We start from the raw sequence: 22,273 nt of genomic DNA on the forward strand, positions 1-22,273 counted from the left end.
CCAAAACTACAGGAACTGATCATAACTACAAGGAGGTTCATCTTCAATACCCACTCGCCCCTACATGAGGTACCGCCGGGTCTATGTGGGTCCTCTGTCTGTAGGAATGCATCAACCTGTGAAAACCCTGACAATGACACCTGGGGGAGAGGACAATGTGACACCTGGGGGTGCAGGACAGGGACATGGCGACACTAAGGGGGTGCAGGACAGGGACATGGCGACACTAAGGGGGTGCAGGACAGGGACATGGCGACACTAAGGGGGTGCAGGACAGGGACATGGCGACACTAAGGGGGTGCAGGACAGGGACATGGCGACACTAAGGCGGTGCAGGACAGGGACATGGTGACACTAAGGGGGTGCAGGACAGGGACATGGCGACACTAAGGGGGTGCAGGACAGGGACATAGTGACACTAAGGCGGTGCAGGACAGTGACAGTGATTAATTCCATGGTGCTCTGTACATTATTATATTAATCCCTTGGTGCTCTGTACATTATTATATTAATCCCATGGTGCTCTGTATATTATTATATTAATCCCATGGTGTTCTGTACATTATTATATTAATCCCATGGTGCTCTGTACATTATTATATTAATCCCATGGTGTTCTGTACATTATTATATTAATCCCATGGTGCTCTGTACATTATTATATTAATCCCATGTGCTTTACATTATTATATTAATCCCATGGTGCTGTACATTATTATATTAAACCCATGGTGCTCTGTACATTATTATATTAATCCCATGGTGCTGTACATTATTATATTAATCCCATGTGCTTTACATTATTATATTAATCCCATGGTGCTCTGTACATTATTATATTAATCCCATGGTGCTCTGTACATTATTATATTAATCCCATGGTGCTCTGTACATTATTATATTAATCCCATGGTGCTGTACGTTATTATATTAATCCCATGTGCTGTACATTATTATATTAATCCCATGGTGCTGTACATTATTATATTAATCCCATGGTGCTCTATACATTATTATATTAATCGCATGGTGCTCTGTACATTATTATATTAATCCCATGGTGCTGTACATTATTATATTAATCCCATGTGCTTTACATTATTATATTAATCCCATGGTGCTGTACATTATTATATTAATCCCATGGTGCTCTGTACATTATTATATTAATCCCCTGGTGCTCTGTACATTATTATATTAATCCCATGGTGCTCTGTACATTATTATATTAATCCCATGGTGCTCTGTACATTATTATATTAATCCCATGGTGCTGTACATTATTATATTAATCCCATGGTGCTCTGTACATTATTATATTAATCCCATGGTGCTCTGTACATTATTATATTAATCCCATGGTGCTCTGTACATTATTATATTAATCCCTTGGTGCTCTGTACATTATTATATTAATCCCATGGTGCTCTGTACATTATTATATTAATCCCATGGTGCTGTATATTATTATATTAATCCCATGGTGTTCTGTACATTATTATATTAATCCCATGGTGCTCTGTACATTATTATATTAATCCCATGTGCTTTACATTATTATATTAATCCCATGGTGCTCTGTACATTATTATATTAATCCCATGGTGCTGTACATTATTATATTAATCCCATGTGCTTTACATTATTATATTAATCCCATGGTGCTCTGTACATTATTATATTAATCCCATGGTGCTCTGTACATTATTATATTAATCCCATGGTGCTCTGTACATTATTATATTAATCCCATGGTGCTGTACATTATTATATTAATCCCATGTGCTTTACATTATTATATTAATCCCTTGGTGCTCTGTACATTATTATATTAATCCCATGGTGCTCTGTATATTATTATATTAATCCCATGGTGTTCTGTACATTATTATATTAATCCCATGGTGCTCTGTACATTATTATATTAATCCCATGTGCTTTACATTATTATATTAATCCCATGGTGCTGTACATTATTATATTAATCCCATGGTGCTCTGTACATTATTATATTAATCCCATGGTGCTGTACATTATTATATTAATCCCATGTGCTTTACATTATTATATTAATCCCATGGTGCTCTGTACATTATTATATTAATCCCCTGGTGCTCTGTACATTATTATATTAATCCCATGTGCTTTACATTATTATATTAATCCCATGGTGCTGTACATTATTATATTAATCCCATGGTGCTCTGTACATTATTATATTAATCCCATGGTGCTCTGTACATTATTATATTAATCCCATGGTGCTCTGTACATTATTATATTAATCCCATGGTGCTGTACATTATTATATTAATCCCATGGTGCTCTGTACATTATTATATTAATCCCATGGTGCTCTGTACATTATTATATTAATCCCATGGTGCTCTGTACATTATTATATTAATCCCTTGGTGCTCTGTACATTATTATATTAATCCCATGGTGCTCTGTACATTATTATATTAATCCCATGGTGCTGTATATTATTATATTAATCCCATGGTGTTCTGTACATTATTATATTAATCCCATGGTGCTCTGTACATTATTATATTAATCCCATGTGCTTTACATTATTATATTAATCCCATGGTGCTCTGTACATTATTATATTAATCCCATGGTGCTGTACATTATTATATTAATCCCATGTGCTTTACATTATTATATTAATCCCATGGTGCTCTGTACATTATTATATTAATCCCATGGTGCTCTGTACATTATTATATTAATCCCATGGTGCTCTGTACATTATTATATTAATCCCATGGTGCTGTACATTATTATATTAATCCCATGTGCTTTACATTATTATATTAATCCCTTGGTGCTCTGTACATTATTATATTAATCCCATGGTGCGCTGTACATTATTATATTAATCCCATGGTGCTCTGTATATTATTATATTAATCCCATGGTGTTCTGTACATTATTATATTAATCCCATGGTGCTCTGTACATTATTATATTAATCCCATGTGCTTTACATTATTATATTAATCCCATGGTGCTGTACATTATTATATTAATCCCATGGTGCTCTGTACATTATTATATTAATCCCATGGTGCTGTACATTATTATATTAATCCCATGTGCTTTACATTATTATATTAATCCCATGGTGCTCTGTACATTATTATATTAATCCCATGGTGCTCTGTACATTATTATATTAATCCCATGGTGCTCTGTACATTATTATATTAATCCCATGGTGCTGTACGTTATTATATTAATCCCATGTGCTGTACATTATTATATTAATCCCATGGTGCTGTACATTATTATATTAATCCCATGGTGCTCTATACATTATTATATTAATCGCATGGTGCTCTGTACATTATTATATTAATCCCATGGTGCTGTACATTATTATATTAATCCCATGTGCTTTACATTATTATATTAATCCCATGGTGCTGTACATTATTATATTAATCCCATGGTGCTCTGTACATTATTATATTAATCCCCTGGTGCTCTGTACATTATTATATTAATCCCATGGTGCTCTGTACATTATTATATTAATCCCATGGTGCTCTGTACATTATTATATTAATCCCATGGTGCTGTACATTATTATATTAATCCCATGGTGCTCTGTACATTATTATATTAATCCCATGGTGCTGTACATTATTATATTAATCCCATGGTGCTCTGTACATTATTATATTAATCCCATGGTGCTCTGTACATTATTATATTAATCCCATGGTGCTCTGTACATTATTATATTAATCCCTTGGTGCTCTGTACATTATTATATTAATCCCATGGTGCTCTGTACATTATTATATTAATCCCATGGTGCTGTATATTATTATATTAATCCCATGGTGTTCTGTACATTATTATATTAATCCCATGGTGCTCTGTACATTATTATATTAATCCCATGTGCTTTACATTATTATATTAATCCCATGGTGCTGTACATTATTATATTAATCCCATGGTGCTCTGTACATTATTATATTAATCCCATGGTGCTGTACATTATTATATTAATCCCATGTGCTTTACATTATTATATTAATCCCATGGTGCTCTGTACATTATTATATTAATCCCATGGTGCTCTGTACATTATTATATTAATCCCATGGTGCTCTGTACATTATTATATTAATCCCATGGTGCTGTACGTTATTATATTAATCCCATGTGCTGTACATTATTATATTAATCCCATGGTGCTGTACATTATTATATTAATCCCATGGTGCTCTGTACATTATTATATTAATCCCATGGTGCTGTACATTATTATATTAATCCCATGTGCTTTACATTATTATATTAATCCCATGGTGCTCTGTACATTATTATATTAATCCCATGGTGCTCTGTACATTATTATATTAATCCCATGGTGCTCTGTACATTATTATATTAATCCCATGGTGCTGTACATTATTATATTAATCCCATGGTGCTCTGTACATTATTATATTAATCCCATGGTGCTCTGTACATTATTATATTAATCCCATGGTGCTCTGTACATTATTATATTAATTCCATGGTGCTGTACATTATTATATTAATTCCATGGTGCTGTACATTATTATATTAATCCCATGGTGCTGTACATTATTATATTAATCCCATGGCGCTGTACATTATTATATTACTCCCATGTGCTGTACATTATTATATTAATCCCATGGTGCTGTACATTATTATATTAATCCCATGGTGCTGTACATTATTATATTAATCCCATGGTGCTGTACATTTGGGGGTTACATACAATACACAGAATATACAGGTAGATATAATACTAGCAATGACTGACTGGCACAGTGGGGTAGAGGGCCCTGCCCGCGAGGGCTTACAGTCTATGGGGCAGAGACAGAAGGAGAGGGGGAGACTGTACAGATGGTGGTGCGGTGATAGTGTTATTGGGGGGTGTAGGCCTTCCTGAATAGGGGAGTCTTCAGGGGCTTCTTGTGATTGTGGGGATCAGTCTTATGTGTCTTGGTAAGGAGTTCCAGAGTATGGGAGATGCACGGGAGAAATCTTGGAGAAGGTTGTGTGAGGAGCGGATGAGGGCAGAGCGGAGTAGGAGGTCATTGGAGGAGGTTACGTGTGGGCAGGTAGCGGGAGATTAGGTCAGAGATATATGGAGGGGACAGGTGAGGATGAGGTCAGAGATATATGGAGGAGACAGGTGAGGATGAGGTCAGAGATATATGGAGAGGACAGGTGAGGATGAGGTCAGAGATATATGGAGAGGACAGGTGAGGATGAGGTCAGAGATATATGGAGAGGACAGGTGTGGATGAGGTCAGAGATATATGGAGGGGACAGGTGTGGATGAGGTCAGAGATATATGACGAGGACAGGTGAGGATGAGGTCAGAGATATATGGAGGGGACAGGTGAGGATGAGGTCAGAGATATATGGAGGGGACAGGTTGTGGATGAGGTCAGAGATATATGGAGAGGACAGGTGAGGTCAGAGATATATGGAGGGGACAGGTGTGGATGAGGTCAGAGATATATGACGAGGACAGGTGAGGATGAGGTCAGAGATATATGGAGGGGACAGGTGAGGATGAGGTCAGAGATATATGGAGGGGACAGGTTGTGGATGAGGTCAGAGATATATGGAGAGGACAGGTGAGGTCAGAGATATATGGAGGGGACAGGTGAGGTCAGAGATATATGGAGGGGACAGGCGAGGTCAGAGATATATGGAGGGGACAGGTGAGGTCAGAGATATATGGAGGGGACAGGCGAGGTCAGAGATATATGGAGAGGACAGGTGAGGATGAGGTCAGAGATATATGGAGGGGACAGGTGAGGAGAAGGTCAGAGATATATGGAGGGGACAGGTGAGGATGAGGTCAGAGATATATGGAGGGGACAGGTGAGGAGAAGGTCAGAGATATATGGAGGGGACAGGTGAGGAGGAGGTCAGAGATATATGGAGGGGACAGGTGAGGTCAGAGATATATGGAGGGGACAGGCGAGGTCAGAGATATATGGAGAGGACAGGTGAGGATGAGGTCAGAGATATATGGAAAGGACAGGTGAGGATGAGGTCAGAGATATATGGAGAGGACAGGTGAGGATGAGGTCAGAGATATATGGAGGGGACAGGTGAGGATGAGGTCAGAGATATATGGAGAGGACAGGTGAGGATGAGGTCAGAGATATATGGAGGGGACAGGTGAGGGTGAGGTCAGAGATATATGGAGGGGACAGGTGAGGATGAGGTCAGAGATATATGGAGAGGACAGGTGAGGATGAGGTCAGAGATATATGGAGAGGACAGGTGAGGATGAGGTCAGAGATATATGGAGGGGACAGGTGAGGGTGAGGTCAGAGATATATGGAGGGGACAGGTGAGGATGAGGTCAGAGATATATGGAGAGGACAGGTGAGGATGAGGTCAGAGATATATGGAGAGGACAGGTGAGGATGAGGTCAGAGATATATGGAGGGGACAGGTGAGGATGAGGTCAGAGATATATGGAGGGGACAGGTGAGGGTGAGGTCAGAGATATATGGAGAGGACAGGTGAGGATGAAGTCAGAGATATATGGAGGGGACAGGTGAGGATGAGGTCAGAGATATATGGAGGGGACAGGTGTGGATGAGGTCAGAGATATATGGAGGGGACAGGTGAGGATGTTGTCAGAGATATATGGAGAGGACAGGTGTGGTCAGAGATATATGGAGGGGACAGGTGAGGATGAGGTCAGAGATATATGGAGGAGACAGGTGAGGTCTGAGATATATGGAGGGGCAGGTGAGGATGAGGTCAGAGATATATGGAGGAGACAGGTGAGGTCAGAGATATATGGAGAGGACAGGTGAGGATGAGGTCAGAGACATATGAAGAGGACAGGTGAGGATGAGGTCAGAGATATATGGAGGGGACAGGTGAGGTCAGAGATATATGGAGAGGACAGGTGAGGATGAGGTCAGAGACATATGAAGAGGACAGGTGAGAATGAGGTCAGAGATATATGGAGGGGACAGGTGAGGATGAGGTCAGAAATATATAGAGGGGACAGGTGAGGATGAGGTCAGAGATATATGGAGCGGACAGGTGAGGGTGAGGTCAGAGATATATGGAGGGGACAGGTGAGGATGAGGTCAGAGATATATGGAGAGGACAGGTCAGGATGAGGTCAGAGATATATGGAGGGGACAGGTGAGGATGAGGTCAGAGATATATGGAGGGGACAGGTGAGGGTGAGGTCAGAGATATATGGAGAGGACAGGTGAGGATGAGGTCAGAGATATATGGAGGGGACAGGTGAGGATGAGGTCAGAGATATATGGAGGGGACAGGTGTGGATGAGGTCAGAGATATATGGAGGGGACAGGTGAGGATGTTGTCAGAGATATATGGAGAGGACAGGTGTGGTCAGAGATATATGGAGGGGACAGGTGAGGATGAGGTCTGAGATATATGGAGGGGCAGGTGAGGATGAGGTCAGAGATATATGGAGGAGACAGGTGAGGTCAGAGATATATGGAGAGGACAGGTGAGGATGAGGTCAGAGACATATGAAGAGGACAGGTGAGAATGAGGTCAGAGATATATGGAGGGGACAGGTGAGGATGAGGTCAGAAATATATAGAGGGGACAGGTGAGGATGAGGTCAGAGATATATGGAGCGGACAGGTGAGGGTGAGGTCAGAGATATATGGAGAGGAAAGGTGAAGATGAGGTCAGAGATATATGGAGAGGACAGGTGAGGATGAGGTCAGAGATATATGGAGAGGACAGGTCAGGATGAGGTCAGAGATATGTGGAGGGGACAGGTGAGGATGAGGTCAGAGATATATGGAGAGGACAGGTGAGGATGAGGTCAGAGATATATGGAGGGGACAGGTGAGGATGAGGTCAGAAATATATAGAGGGGACAGGTGAGGGTGAGGTCAGAGATATATGGAGAGGACAGGTTGTGGATGGCTTTGTATGTTAGCATTAGTAGCTTGAACTCAATTCGCTGGGCTATAGGTAGCCAGTGACGGGACTGGCAGAGGGGAACAGCCGATGAAGATCGGGGGGTGAGGCGGATTAAGCGGGCCGTGCAGATATCTCTAGATGGTCGGGTACTATCCTACCTAACTCTTCCTGGTTCCCTGTAACTATTGGGTGGTTAGTATTTGTCCATTAATATGATGGATTAAAAGTAATTTTTACTGCGACCTCATAGAGTTGCTGGATTTTATTCTTTGTTGAATGACTGGAGTTGACCTTTATGGCACACAAAGTCCCAAGATGTCGCACAAGGAGTCGCGTCTCTAGGGCTCAGTGCACCAAAGTGCAAGGACTCGGTCTGGTACTGCGGGAGTCCCTACACATGGGGTTACTGGTAATAATTCATCTTTTTTTTTATCTTGCAGCTCGGAAACACTTTCCCAATTCTCCTGAACATCCCGATCCTGAAGGAAAAAATCTTCAAGGAGAGTTCTCAGCTCATATCATTTGTCCAAAAATACATTGAAAAGCACAGAAAATGTTTACACCCAACTGCCCCCCGCGACTTCATCGACTACTTCCTGATAAAGATAAAAGAGGTAATGACGTAGTAGAGCTGAGAGCGCAACGGTAGAGACAGGCTACTAAATGTACCAGAGATACCAGGTCCTCTAAGGGGTAGTCACAGCCCCGCCCCCTGTTACTGACATCACTGATATAATGACATGTGATCAGACATGAGATCCGCCCCCTTATACTACAGTACAGCTAATCATCTATTACTGACAACCAGCTGTATATACCATGTCTGAGAGGTAGTCACAGCCCCGCCCCCTATTACTAACAACCAGCTGTATATACCATGTCTGAGAGGTAGTCACAGCCACGCCCCCTATTACTAACAACCAGCTGTATATACCATGTCTGAGAGGTAGTCACAGCCCCGCCCCCTGTTACTGACAACCAGCTGTATATATCATGTCTGAGAGGTAGTCACAGCCCCGCCCCCTGTTACTGACCTGCCCCTCCCCCTATACTCACTATATGAGGACAGACCTGCCCCTCCCCCTATACTCACTATATGAGGACAGACCTGCCCCTCCCCCTATACTCACTATATGAGGACAGACCTGCCCCTCCCCCTATACTCACTATATGAGGACAGACCTGCCCCTCCCCCTATACTCACTATATGAGGACAGACCTGCCCCTCCCCCTATACTCACTATATGAGGACAGACCTGCCCCTCCCCCTATACTCACTATATGAGGACAGACCTGCCCCTCCCCCTATACTCACTATATGAGGACAGACCTGCCCCTCCCCCTATACTCACTATATGAGGACAGACCTGCCCCTCCCCCTATACTCACTATATGAGGACAGACCTGCCCCCCCTCCTATACTCACTATATGAGGACAGACCTGCCCCCCCTCCTATACTCACTATATGAGGACAGACCTGCCCCTCCCCCTATACTCACTATATGAGGACAGACCTGCCCCCCCCTCCTATACTCACTATATGAGGACAGACCTGCCCCCCCTCCTATACTCACTATATGAGGACAGACCTGCCCCTCCCCCTATACTCACTATATGAGGACAGACCTGCCCCTCCCCCTATACTCACTATATGAGGACAGACCTGCCCCTCCCCCTATACTCACTATATGAGGACAGACCTGCCCCTCCCCCTATACTCACTATATGAGGACAGACCTGCCCCTCCCCCTATACTCACTATATGAGGACAGACCTGCCCCTCCCCCTATACTCACTATATGAGGACAGACCTGCCCCCCCTCCTATACTCACTATATGAGGACAGACCTGCCCCTCTCCCTATACTCGCTATGTGAGGACAGACCTGCCCCCCCTCTTATACTCACTATGTGAGGACAGACCTGCCCCCCCTCTTATACTCACTATGTGAGGACAGACCTGCCCCTCCCTCTATACTCACTATATGAAGACAGACTTGCCCCCCCCATACTCACTGACCTGCCCCCCCCCATACTCACTGACCTCCCCCCCCCCATACTCACTGACCTGCCCCCCCCCCATACTCACTGACCTCCCCCCCCCATACTCACAGACCTGTCCCCCCCCATACTCTTTTATCTGCCCCTCCTCCTTCACTTACTTTCTTCCCATCTTGAACCTGCTGATTTCTAAAGACAGAACTTCCCTAGTAACGGGGAGGGAACGAGAAATTCAGTGGCAGGAACTTTCGAGAGATCTTTCAGATGAAGTGCTTTACATTTTGCTCCAGATACAATCAAATCTCTATTAAATAAGAATAAGTTGTGTGACAAGTTCCTTATAAGATGTGGATAAGAGTCCTCGGAGACTTTACATTCAATCTGAATTTAGTGGAACAAATCAAAATTGACAACCAATTCAGGAGAATTGACGTAAAGGAATTTCACGCGATAATCTGGTGAGCGGTGACATAAGAGCTGTCCTGTCCCATCACCAGGAGGAATCCAGCTCAGGGAGTAACTTCAGTGAGACCAGTCTCCTCATGACCCTCATCGCCCTCCTCGCAGCCGGAACGGAGACTACAACCTCCACCCTCAATTTCTCCCTGAATGTCATCAGCAATTACCCCGATGTACAGGGTAAGGAAGTCACTGTATATACAATGTATGGAGGGTGTATATAGTAGTAAGATATGCATACAGACTGATCGGTGTGTGATATAGAGATTAGATTGTCAGCTCCTGGGGTCAGGGATGATGGGAGTGATACATTGTGTGTGATATAGAGATTAGATTGTCAGCTCCTGGGGTCAGGGATGATGGGAGTGATACATTGTGTGTGATATAGAGATTAAATTGTCAGCTCCTGGGGTCAGGGATGATGGGAGTGATACATTGTGTGTGATAAAGATTAGATTGTCAGCTCCTGGGGTCAGGGATGATGGGAGTGATACATTGTGTGTGATATAGAGATTAGATTGTCAGCTCCTGGGTCAGGGATGATGGGGGTGATACATTGTGTGTGATATAGAGATTAGATTGTCAGCTCCTGGGGTCAGGGATGATGGGAGTGATACATTGTGTGTGATATAGAGATTAAATTGTCAGCTCCTGGGGTCAGGGATGATGGGAGTGATACATTGTGTGTGATAAAGATTAGATTGTCAGCTCCTGGGGTCAGGGATGATGGGAGTGATACATTGTGTGTGATATAGAGATTAGATTGTCAGCTCCTGGGGTCAGGGATGATGGGAGTGATACATTGTGTGTGATAAAGATTAGATTGTCAGCTCCTGGGGTCAGGGATGATGGGAGTGATACATTGTGTGTGATATAGAGATTAGATTGTCAGCTCCTGGGGTCAGGGATGATGGGAGTGATACATTGTGTGTGATATAGAGATTAAATTGTCAGCTCCTGGGGTCAGGGATGATGGGAGTGATACATTGTGTGTGATAAAGATTAGATTGTCAGCTCCTGGGGTCAGGGATGATGGGAGTGATACATTGTGTGTGATATAGAGATTAGATTGTCAGCTCCTGGGTCAGGGATGATGGGGGTGATACATTTTGTGTGTGTGTGATATAGAGATTAGAGTGTCAGCTCCTGGGGTCAGGGATGATGGGACTGATACATTGTGTGTGATATAGAGATTAGATTGTCAGCTCCTGGGGTCAGGGATGATGGGAGTGATACATTGTGTGTGATATAGAGATTAGATTGTCAGCTCCTGGGTCAGGGATGATGGGAGTGATACATTGTATGTGATATAGAGATTAGATTGTCAGCTCCTGGGGTCAGGGATGATGGGAGTGATACATTGTGGGATATAGAGATTAGATTGCCAGCTCCTGGGGTCAGGGATGATGGGAGTGATACATTGTGTGATATAGAGATTAGATTGTCAGCTCCTGGGGTCAGGGATGATGGGAGTGATACATTGTGTGTGATATAGAGATTAGATTGTCAGCTCCTGGGGTCAGGGATGATGGGAGTGATACATTGTGTGATATAGAGATTAGATTGTCAGCTCCTGGGGTCAGGGATGATGGGAGTGATACATTGTGTGTGATATAGAGATTAGATTGTCAGCTCCTGGGGTCAGGGATGATGGGAGTGATACATTGTGTGATATAGAGATTAGATTGTCAGCTCCTGGGGTCAGGGATGATGGGAGTGATACATTGTGTGTGTGTGATATAGAGATTAGATTGTCAGCTCCTGGGGTCAGGGATGATGGGAGTGATACATTGTGTGTGATAAAGATTAGATTGTCAGCTCTTGGGGTCAGGGATGATGGGAGTGATACATTGTGTGTGATATAGAGATTAGATTGTCAGCTCCTGGGGTCAGGGATGATGGGAGTGATACATTGTGTGTGATATAGAGATTAGATTGTCAGCTCCTGTGGTCAGGGATGATGGGAGTGATACATTGTGTGTGATATAGAGATTAGAGTGTCAGCTCCTGGGGTCAGGGATGATGGGAGTGATACATTGTGTGTGATATAGAGATTAGATTGTCAGCTCCTGGGGTCAGGGATGATGGGAGTGATACATTGTGTGATATAGAGATTAGATTGTCAGCTCCTGGGGTCAGGGATGATGGGAGTGATACATTGTGTGTGTGTGATATAGAGATTAGATTGTCAGCTCCTGGGGTCAGGGATGATGGGAGTGATACATTGTGTGATATAGAGATTAGATTGTCAGCTCCTGGGGTCAGGGATGATGGGAGTGATACATTGTGTGTGTGTGATATAGAGATTAGATTGTCAGCTCCTGGGGTCAGGGATGATGGGAGTGATACATTGTGTGTGATAAAGATTAGATTGTCAGCTCTTGGGGTCAGGGATGATGGGAGTGATACATTGTGTGTGATATAGAGATTAGATTGTCAGCTCCTGGGGTCAGGGATGATGGGAGTGATACATTGTGTGTGATATAGAGATTAGATTGTCAGCTCCTGGGGTCAGGGATGATGGGAGTGATACATTGTGTGTGATATAGAGATTAGATTGTCAGCTCCTGTGGTCAGGGATGATGGGAGTGATACATTGTGTGTGATATAGAGATTAGATTGTCAGCTCCTGGGCTCAGGGATGATGGGAGTGATACATTGTGTGTGATATAGAGATTAGAGTGTCAGCTCCTGGGGTCAGGGATGATGGGAGTGATACATTGTGTGTGATATAGAGATTAGATTGTCAGCTCCTGGGGTCAGGGATGATGGGAGTGATACATTGTGTGTGATATAGAGATTAGATTGTCAGCTCCTGGGGTCAGGGATGATGGGAGTGATACATTGTGTGATATAGAGATTAGATTGTCAGCTCCTGGGGTCAGGGATGATGGGAGTGATACATTGTGTGATATAGAGATTAGATTGTCAGCTCCTGGGCTCAGGGATGATGGGAGTGATACATTGTGTGTGTGATATAGAGATTAGATTGTCAGCTCCTGGGGTCAGGGATGATGGGAGTGATACATTGTGTGATACAGAGATTAGATTGTCAGCTCCTGGGGTCAGGGATGATGGGAGTGATACATTGTGTGTGATATAGAGATTAGATTGTCAGCTCCTGGGGTCAGGGATGATGGGAGTGATACATTGTGTGATATAGAGATTAGATTGTCAGCTCCTGGGGTCAGGGATGATGGGAGTGATACATTGTGTGTGATATAGAGATTAGATTGTCAGCTCCTGGGGTCAGGGATGATGGGGGTGATACATTGTGTGTGATATAGAGATTAGATTGTCAGCTCCTGGGGTCAGGGATGATGGGAGTGATACATTGTGTGTGATATAGAGATTAGATTGTCAGCTCCTGGGCTCAGGGATGATGGGAGTGATACATTGTATGTGATATAGAGATTAGATTGTCAGCTCCTGGGGTCAGGGATGATGGGAGTGATACATTGTGTGTGATATAGAGATTAGATTGTCAGCTCCTGGGTCAGGGATGATGGGAGTGATACATTGTGTGTGTGATATAGAGATTAGATTGTCAGCTCCTGGGGTCAGGGATGATAGGAGTGATACATTGTGTGATATAGAGATTAGATTGTGAGCAGTTCTTGGTTTGGGGCAGTGTGTACAGGATCTGTAGACGGCCCCGTTGTCTTCGCCTCTCTTCGGCCTCTGCAGCTTTTACCTCCTTAATGTTCTGTCCTCCCGGAGCCCCAGGACTGGAGTAGAGGAGCTGCAGCAACTCCCAAATCCCAGTGTTACACTCCCGTCACCCCCCTCAGTGGCAGATACCGGCCATCCTGTGTATACAATCTATAATGTATGACCTGTATACAGATATATATATATTATGGGTGCACTGTGTGGATATATAATATTAGAGCCCCGAGCAGCCCCCTGTATCCTGCGCTCCCCATGAGATGGTATATACAGCCGGTCTGATGTATCTCCTCACCTTCCATTATTCTTCCTCATATTCCAGTGAAGGTCCAGCAGGAGATTGATGAGGTTACGGGGTCGGAGCGTCCTCCTGGGATTATGGACAGGGCCCAGATGCCGTACACCAATGCAGTCATCCATGAGGTCCAGAGGGTCCTGGACCTGGCGCCGGTGGCTCACTATCATGCGGTGACCAAGGACACTCAGTTTCGAGGATACACCCTCCCCAAGGTACAGAATCTGCAGATCGATTTCTCCAGGTGTCTCCAGGTTCTTCCAAAACTTCAGTCATCATTAGGGCAGAAGACTAATGGACAACCCACCAGGGGGTCTACGATCTGTGACCCGGTACACTCAGAGATGTACACCCCATTACACACAGAGATATACACCCCATTACACACAGAGATATACACCCCATTACACACAGAGATATACACCCCATTACACACAGAGATATACACCCCATTACATACAGAGATATACACCCCATTACACTCAGAGATATACACCCCATTACACACAGAGATATACACCCCATTACACACAGAGATATACACCCCATTACACACAGAGACATACACCCCATTACACACAGAGATATACACCCCATTACACACAGAGATATACACCCCATTACACACAGAGATATACACCCCATTACACACAGAGATATACACCCCATTACACACAGAGATATACACCCCATTACACTCAGAGATATACACCCCATTACACACAGAGATATACACCCCATTACACACAGAGATATACACCCCATTACACTCAGAGATATACACCCCATTACACACAGAGATATACACTCCATTACACACAGAGATATACACCCCATTACACTCAGAGATATACACCCCATTACATACAGAGATATACACCCCATTACACACAGAGATATACACCCCATTACACACAGAGATATACACCCCATTACACACAGAGATGTACACCCCATTACACACAGAGATATACACCCCATTACACTCAGAGATATACACCCCATTACATACAGAGATATACACCCCATTACACACAGAGATATACACCCCATTACACACAGAGATGTATACCCCATTACACTCAGAGATATACACTCCATTACACTGAGAGATGTACACCCCATTACACTCAGAGATATACACCCCATTACATACAGAGATATACACCCCATTACCCTGAGAGATGTACACCCCATTACACTGAGAGATGTACACCCCATTACACACAGAGATGTACACTCCATTACATACAGAGATATATACCCCATTACACTCAGAGATATACACCCCATTACACACAGAGATATACACCCCATTACACACAGAGATATACACCCCATTACACACAGAGATGTACACCCCATTACACACAGAGATATACACTCCATTACACACAGAGATGTATACCCCATTACACACAGAGATATACACTCCATTACACACAGAAATATACACCCCATTACACACAGAGATATACACCCCATTACACACAGAGATATACACCCCATTACACACAGAGATGTATACCCCATTACACACAGAGATATACACCCCATTACACTGAGAGATGTACACCCCATTACACTGAGAGATGTACACCCCATTACACTCAGAGATATACACCCCATTACACACAGAGATATACACCCCATTACACACAGAGATGTACACTCCATTACATACAGAGATATATACCCCATTACACTCAGAGATATACACCCCATTACACACAGAGATATACACCCCATTACACACAGAGATATACACCCCATTACACACAGAGATGTACACCCCATTACACACAGAGATGTATACCCCATTACACTCAGAGATGTACACCCCATTACACACAGAGATATACACTCCATTACACACAGAAATATACACCCCATTACACACAGAGATATACACCCCATTACACACAGAGATATACACCCCATTACACACAGAGATGTATACCCCATTACACACAGAGATATACACCCCATTACACTGAGAGATGTACACCCCATTACACTGAGAGATGTACACCCCATTACACTCAGAGATATACACCCCATTACACACAGAGATATACACCCCATTACATACAGAGATATACACCCCATTACACTCAGAGATGTACACCCCATTACACACAGAGATGTACACCCCATTACACACAGAGATGTACACCCCATTACACTCAGAGATATACACCCCATTACACACAGAGATATACACCCCATTACACACAGAGATATACACCCCATTACCCTGAGAGATGTACACCCCATTACCCTGAGAGATGTATACCCCATTACACTCAGAGATGTACACCCCATTACACACAGAGATATACACCCCATTACACTCAGAGATATATACCCCATTACACTCAGAGATATACACCCCATTACACACAGAGATATACACCCCATTACACACAGAGATGTACACCCCATTACACTCAGAGATATACACCCCATTACATACAGAGATATACACCCCATTACACTCAGAGATATACACCCCATTACACACAGAGATATACACCCCATTACACTGAGAGATGTACACCCCATTACACACAGAGATGTACACCCCATTACACACAGAGATATACACCCCATTACACACAGAGATATACACCCCATTACATACAGAGATATACACCCCATTACACACAGAGATGTACACCCCATTACACTCAGAGATATGCACCCCATTACACTCAGAGATATATACCCCATTACACACAGAGATATACACCCCATTACACACAGAGATATACACCCCATTACACACAGAGATATACACCCCATTACACACAGAGATATACACCCCATTACACACAGAGATATACACCCCATTACACTCAGAGATATACACCCCATTACACTCAGAGATGTACACCCCATTACACACAGAGATATACACCCCATTACACACAGAGATATACACCCCATTACACACAGAGATATACACCCCATTACACACAGAGATATACACCCCATTACACTCAGAGATATACACCCCATTACACTCAGAGATGTACACCCCATTACACACAGAGATATACACCCCATTACACACAGAGATATACACCCCATTACCCTGAGAGATGTACACCCCATTACACACAGAGATGTACACCCCATTACACACAGAGATATACACCCCATTACACACAGAGATATACACCCCATTACATACAGAGATATACACCCCATTACACACAGAGATATACACCCCATTACACACAGAGATATACACCCCATTACCCTGAGAGATGTACACCCCATTACACACAGAGATGTACACCCCATTACACACAGAGATATACACCCCATTACACACAGAGATATACACCCCATTACATACAGAGATATACACCCCATTACACACAGAGATATACACCCCATTACACACAGAGATATACACCCCATTACACACAGAGATATATACCCCATTACACACAGAGATATACACCCCATTACACACAGAGATATACACTCCATTACACTCAGAGATATACACCCCATTACACACAGAGATATACACCCCATTACACTCAGAGATATACACCCCATTACACTCAGAGATATACACCCCATTACACACAGAGATATACACCCCATTACACACAGAGATATACACCCCATTACACTCAGAGATATACACCCCATTACACACAGAGATGTACACCCCATTACACACAGAGATATACACCCCATTACACACAGAGATATACACTCCATTACACACAGAGATATACACTCCATTACACACAGAGATATACACTCCATTACACACAGAGATATACACCCCATTACACACAGAGATATACACCCCATTACACACAGAGATATACACTCCATTACACACAGAGATATACACTCCATTACCCTGAGAGATGTACACCCCATTACACACAGAGATATACACTCCATTACACACAGAGATATACACTCCATTACACACAGAGATATACACCCCATTACACACAGAGATATACACTCCATTACACACAGAGATATACACCCCATTACACACAGAGATATACACCCCATTACACACAGAGATATACACCCCATTACACACAGAGATATATACCCCATTACACACAGAGATATACACTCCATTACACACAGAGATATACACCCCATTACACTCAGAGATATACACTCCATTACATACAGAGATATACACCCCATTACACACAGAGATATACACCCCATTACACACAGAGATATACACCCCATTACACACAGAGATGTATACCCCATTACACACAGAGATATACACCCCATTACACTGAGAGATGTACACCCCATTACACTGAGAGATGTACACCCCATTACACTCAGAGATATACACCCCATTACACACAGAGATATACACTCCATTACACACAGAGATATACACCCCATTACACACAGAGATGTACACTCCATTACATACAGAGATATACACCCCATTACACTCAGAGATATATACCCCATTACACACAGAGATATACACCCCATTACACACAGAGATATACACCCCATTACACTCAGAGATATACACCCCATTACACACAGAGATATACACCCCATTACACTCAGAGATATATACCCCATTACACACAGAGATATACACCCCATTACACACAGAGATATACACTCCATTACACTCAGAGATATACACTCCATTACACACAGAGATGTACACCCCATTACACACAGAGATGTACACCCCATTACACACAGAGATATACACCCCATTACACTCAGAGATATACACCCCATTACACACAGAGATATACACCCCATTACACACAGAGATATACACCCCATTACACACAGAGATATACACTCCATTACACTCAGAGATATACACCCCATTACACACAGAGATATACACCCCATTACACACAGAGATATACACTCCATTACACACAGAGATATACACCCCATTACACACAGAGATATACACCCCATTACACTCAGAGATATACACCCCATTACACACAGAGATATACACCCCATTACACACAGAGATATACACCCCATTACACACAGAGATATACACTCCATTACACACAGAGATATACACCCCATTACACACAGAGATATATACCCCATTACATACAGAGATATACACCCCATTACACACAGAGATGTATACCCCATTACACTCAGAGATATACACCCCATTACACACAGAGATATACACCCCATTACACACAGAGATATACACCCCATTACACACAGAGATATACACCCCATTACATACAGAGATGTACACTCCATTACATACAGAGATGTACACTCCATTACACACAGAGATATACACCCCATTACACACAGAGATATACACCCCATTACACACAGAGATGTACGCGCCCATCAGACTCTTCCTGGTATAAACCCTCCTCTTTGACTCATTCAGAGATGTACACGCCCATCAGACTCATCTCTACCAACTACTTCCTTCTCACTATCGGACTCTTCTGTCTTTATAGGGAACAACAGTGATCCCGTTTATTTCGTCAGTGTTGTCTGACCCCACCCAGTGGGAGACTCCCGAAGAGTTTAACCCCGGGCATTTCCTGGATGATAAGGGGCAGTTCCGCCTCAGAGCGGCCTTCATGGCATTTTCTGCAGGTGAGAAGCACCGTGGCCGGAAGGTGGGAGAGGAGAGGCATGGTTGGAGGGCAGGGGAAGGAGCGCTGTGGTCGGAGGGCGGGGCAGGAGTGCCGTGGTCAGAGGGTGGGGGAGGAGCACCGTTTTTGGAGGGTGGGGGAGGAAGGCCGTGGTTGAAGGGCGGGGGAGGAACACTATGGTGGGAGGGCAGGAAAGGAGCACCATGGTCAAAGGGCGGGGGAGGAGGGCCGTGGTCGGAGGGCGGGGAAGGAGCGCTGTGGTCGGAGGGCGGGGCAGGAGTGCCGTGGTCGGAGGGCGGGGGAGGAGCACCATGGTCGGAGGGCGGGGGAGGAGGACCGTAGTCAGAGGGTGGGGGAGGAGTGCCGTGGTCGGAGGGCGGGGGGAGGGGTCCTGTATCGGGCTGTAATAATATATTACACTACAGATATATTCTCATTGCCAGGGAAGCGGATCTGCGCTGGAGAGAACCTGGCCCGCATGGAGCTCTTCCTGCTCTTCTCCGCTCTGCTCCAGAAATTCACCTTCACCCTCCCCCCAGGGACGGAACGTCAGGACTGCAAGAAACTGAAGCAGAACAAGTTTAAAACTCTGTTTTTCTCTGAGATTTGCGCTAAACCTCGTCTCACGTCCTCCACAGCCTAACCCGAGGAGGAGCGAGGCAGAAGAATGAGGGGATGAGGAGACGTCACTTTAAGGATTTGTCTAATCAGGAAAGGTTCATCATTGTGTAATGGAAAGTTCTAAAACCTTCTAATTTGTGTCAGATTCAATCTTTTCTGTAAGTAAATCTTTATAAGCAGTCCTGCTGACACAGCGGAGGGTTTGTTACAGTGTATCCGTGGATTGTAGCAAACCATCAGCAGAAGAACTGTCCCTGCTCATTGTACAGCGGTGAAGCTTTCTGTACAGGACGGGGGGATTTCTATAATATTATCAGATTAAGGGGTCGCTGCATCTCCAAAATGATTACATTCTAATACAATGAAGTCCTGCCCCTGCTGAGCTCATGACCATTGAAGTCCCGCCCACTAGGAGCCAGCCTCAATTTAAGGTCCTATTGTGTCCACTGAGAACCTGTAAATGTGGCCCCAAACTGTTCTAAGGGCCAGATATCAGTAATGGCTTCTCCTTTGCGGCCTCAGCTTTAAGAGCTTGTGCACACTCAGAGGAGAATCCGTTAACACTGATGTTTTATACCTCGGTCTCAGTCCGGTCCGCGCTGCGACACTTCACCTCCCGCTAAGACTTGCCTGTTTTTCACAATAATTGTAGAAAGCTGCAGAAAAAGAGCGAAAAACACAATATTCTGCCTGTATGAGACTGTCAGCTCCTGGGGTCAGGGATGATGGGAGTGATACATTGTGTGTGTGATATAGAGATTAGATTGTCAGCTCCTGGGGTCAGGGATGATGGGAGTGATACAGTGTACGAGATTCCACAGGTCAGGGATCATTTGGATAATTATTGTTTCATGTTACGGATTATTTTGGTGAAATCAATAAATGGGAACAAATAATAATAATAATAATAATAATAATAATAATAATAATAATCATAATAATAAAATTTTTCCAATAAATGTGATTTGTTATTGGTGATGATTGTAGAAGAGAAGAATATCAGCTCTCTATATACAGGACTGTGTACACACTCACTGACTGATATCATGTAGTCCAATTATCTTCACTCATAAGATAAGATAATCCTTTACTAGTCCCACCATGGGGATACTGTGACACATGGAGGAGCTCTGTTATGTTCTGGGGCTTCTTTGTTGCATCTGGCACAGGGGGTCTTAAACAGTGGCATAACTAGGAATGACGGGGCCCCATGGCGAACTTTTGGCATGGGCGCCCCCCCCAACCGACACCGAAGACCTCGACCAACCCCCTCCTCCGCACTCTATTATGTCCCGTAGTGAGTCATGCACACAGTATTATGTCCCTTAGTGGCCCCTGCACACAGTATTATTCCCCATAGTGGCCCCTGCACACAGTATTATGTCCCATAGTGGCCCCTGCACACAGTATTATTCCCCATAGTGGCCCCTGCACACAGTATTATTCCCCATAGTGGCCCCTGCACACAGTATTATGTCCCATAGTGGCCCCTGCACACAGTATTATGTCCCTTAGTGGCCCCTGCACACAGTATTATGTCCCATAGTGGCCCCTGCACACAGTATTATGTCCCATAGTGGCCCCTGCACACAGTATTATGTCCCTTAGTGGCCCCTGCACACAGTATTATGTCCCATAGTGGCCC

The 22,273-nt window shown here is 43.8% G+C and overlaps 1 protein-coding gene across 1 annotated transcript; it reads left to right on the forward strand.

The window, feature by feature from the left end:
- Nucleotides 1-3: 3 nt before the first annotated feature.
- Nucleotides 4-21,503, forward strand: LOC142188422 (cytochrome P450 2B4-like; the record flags this gene model as incomplete). The annotated part of the gene is made up of 6 exons (XM_075261830.1): nucleotides 4-69; nucleotides 8,394-8,567; nucleotides 10,452-10,593; nucleotides 14,405-14,592; nucleotides 19,867-20,008; nucleotides 20,451-21,503. Coding segments are annotated over 6 exons (912 nt in total), but the record flags the coding sequence as incomplete, so codon positions are not given.
- Nucleotides 21,504-22,273: the final 770 nt, after the last annotated feature.

This window comes from Leptodactylus fuscus, unplaced genomic scaffold, assembly GCF_031893055.1.
Source record: "Leptodactylus fuscus isolate aLepFus1 unplaced genomic scaffold, aLepFus1.hap2 HAP2_SCAFFOLD_444, whole genome shotgun sequence".
NCBI classification, from domain to species: domain Eukaryota; kingdom Metazoa; phylum Chordata; class Amphibia; order Anura; family Leptodactylidae; genus Leptodactylus; species Leptodactylus fuscus.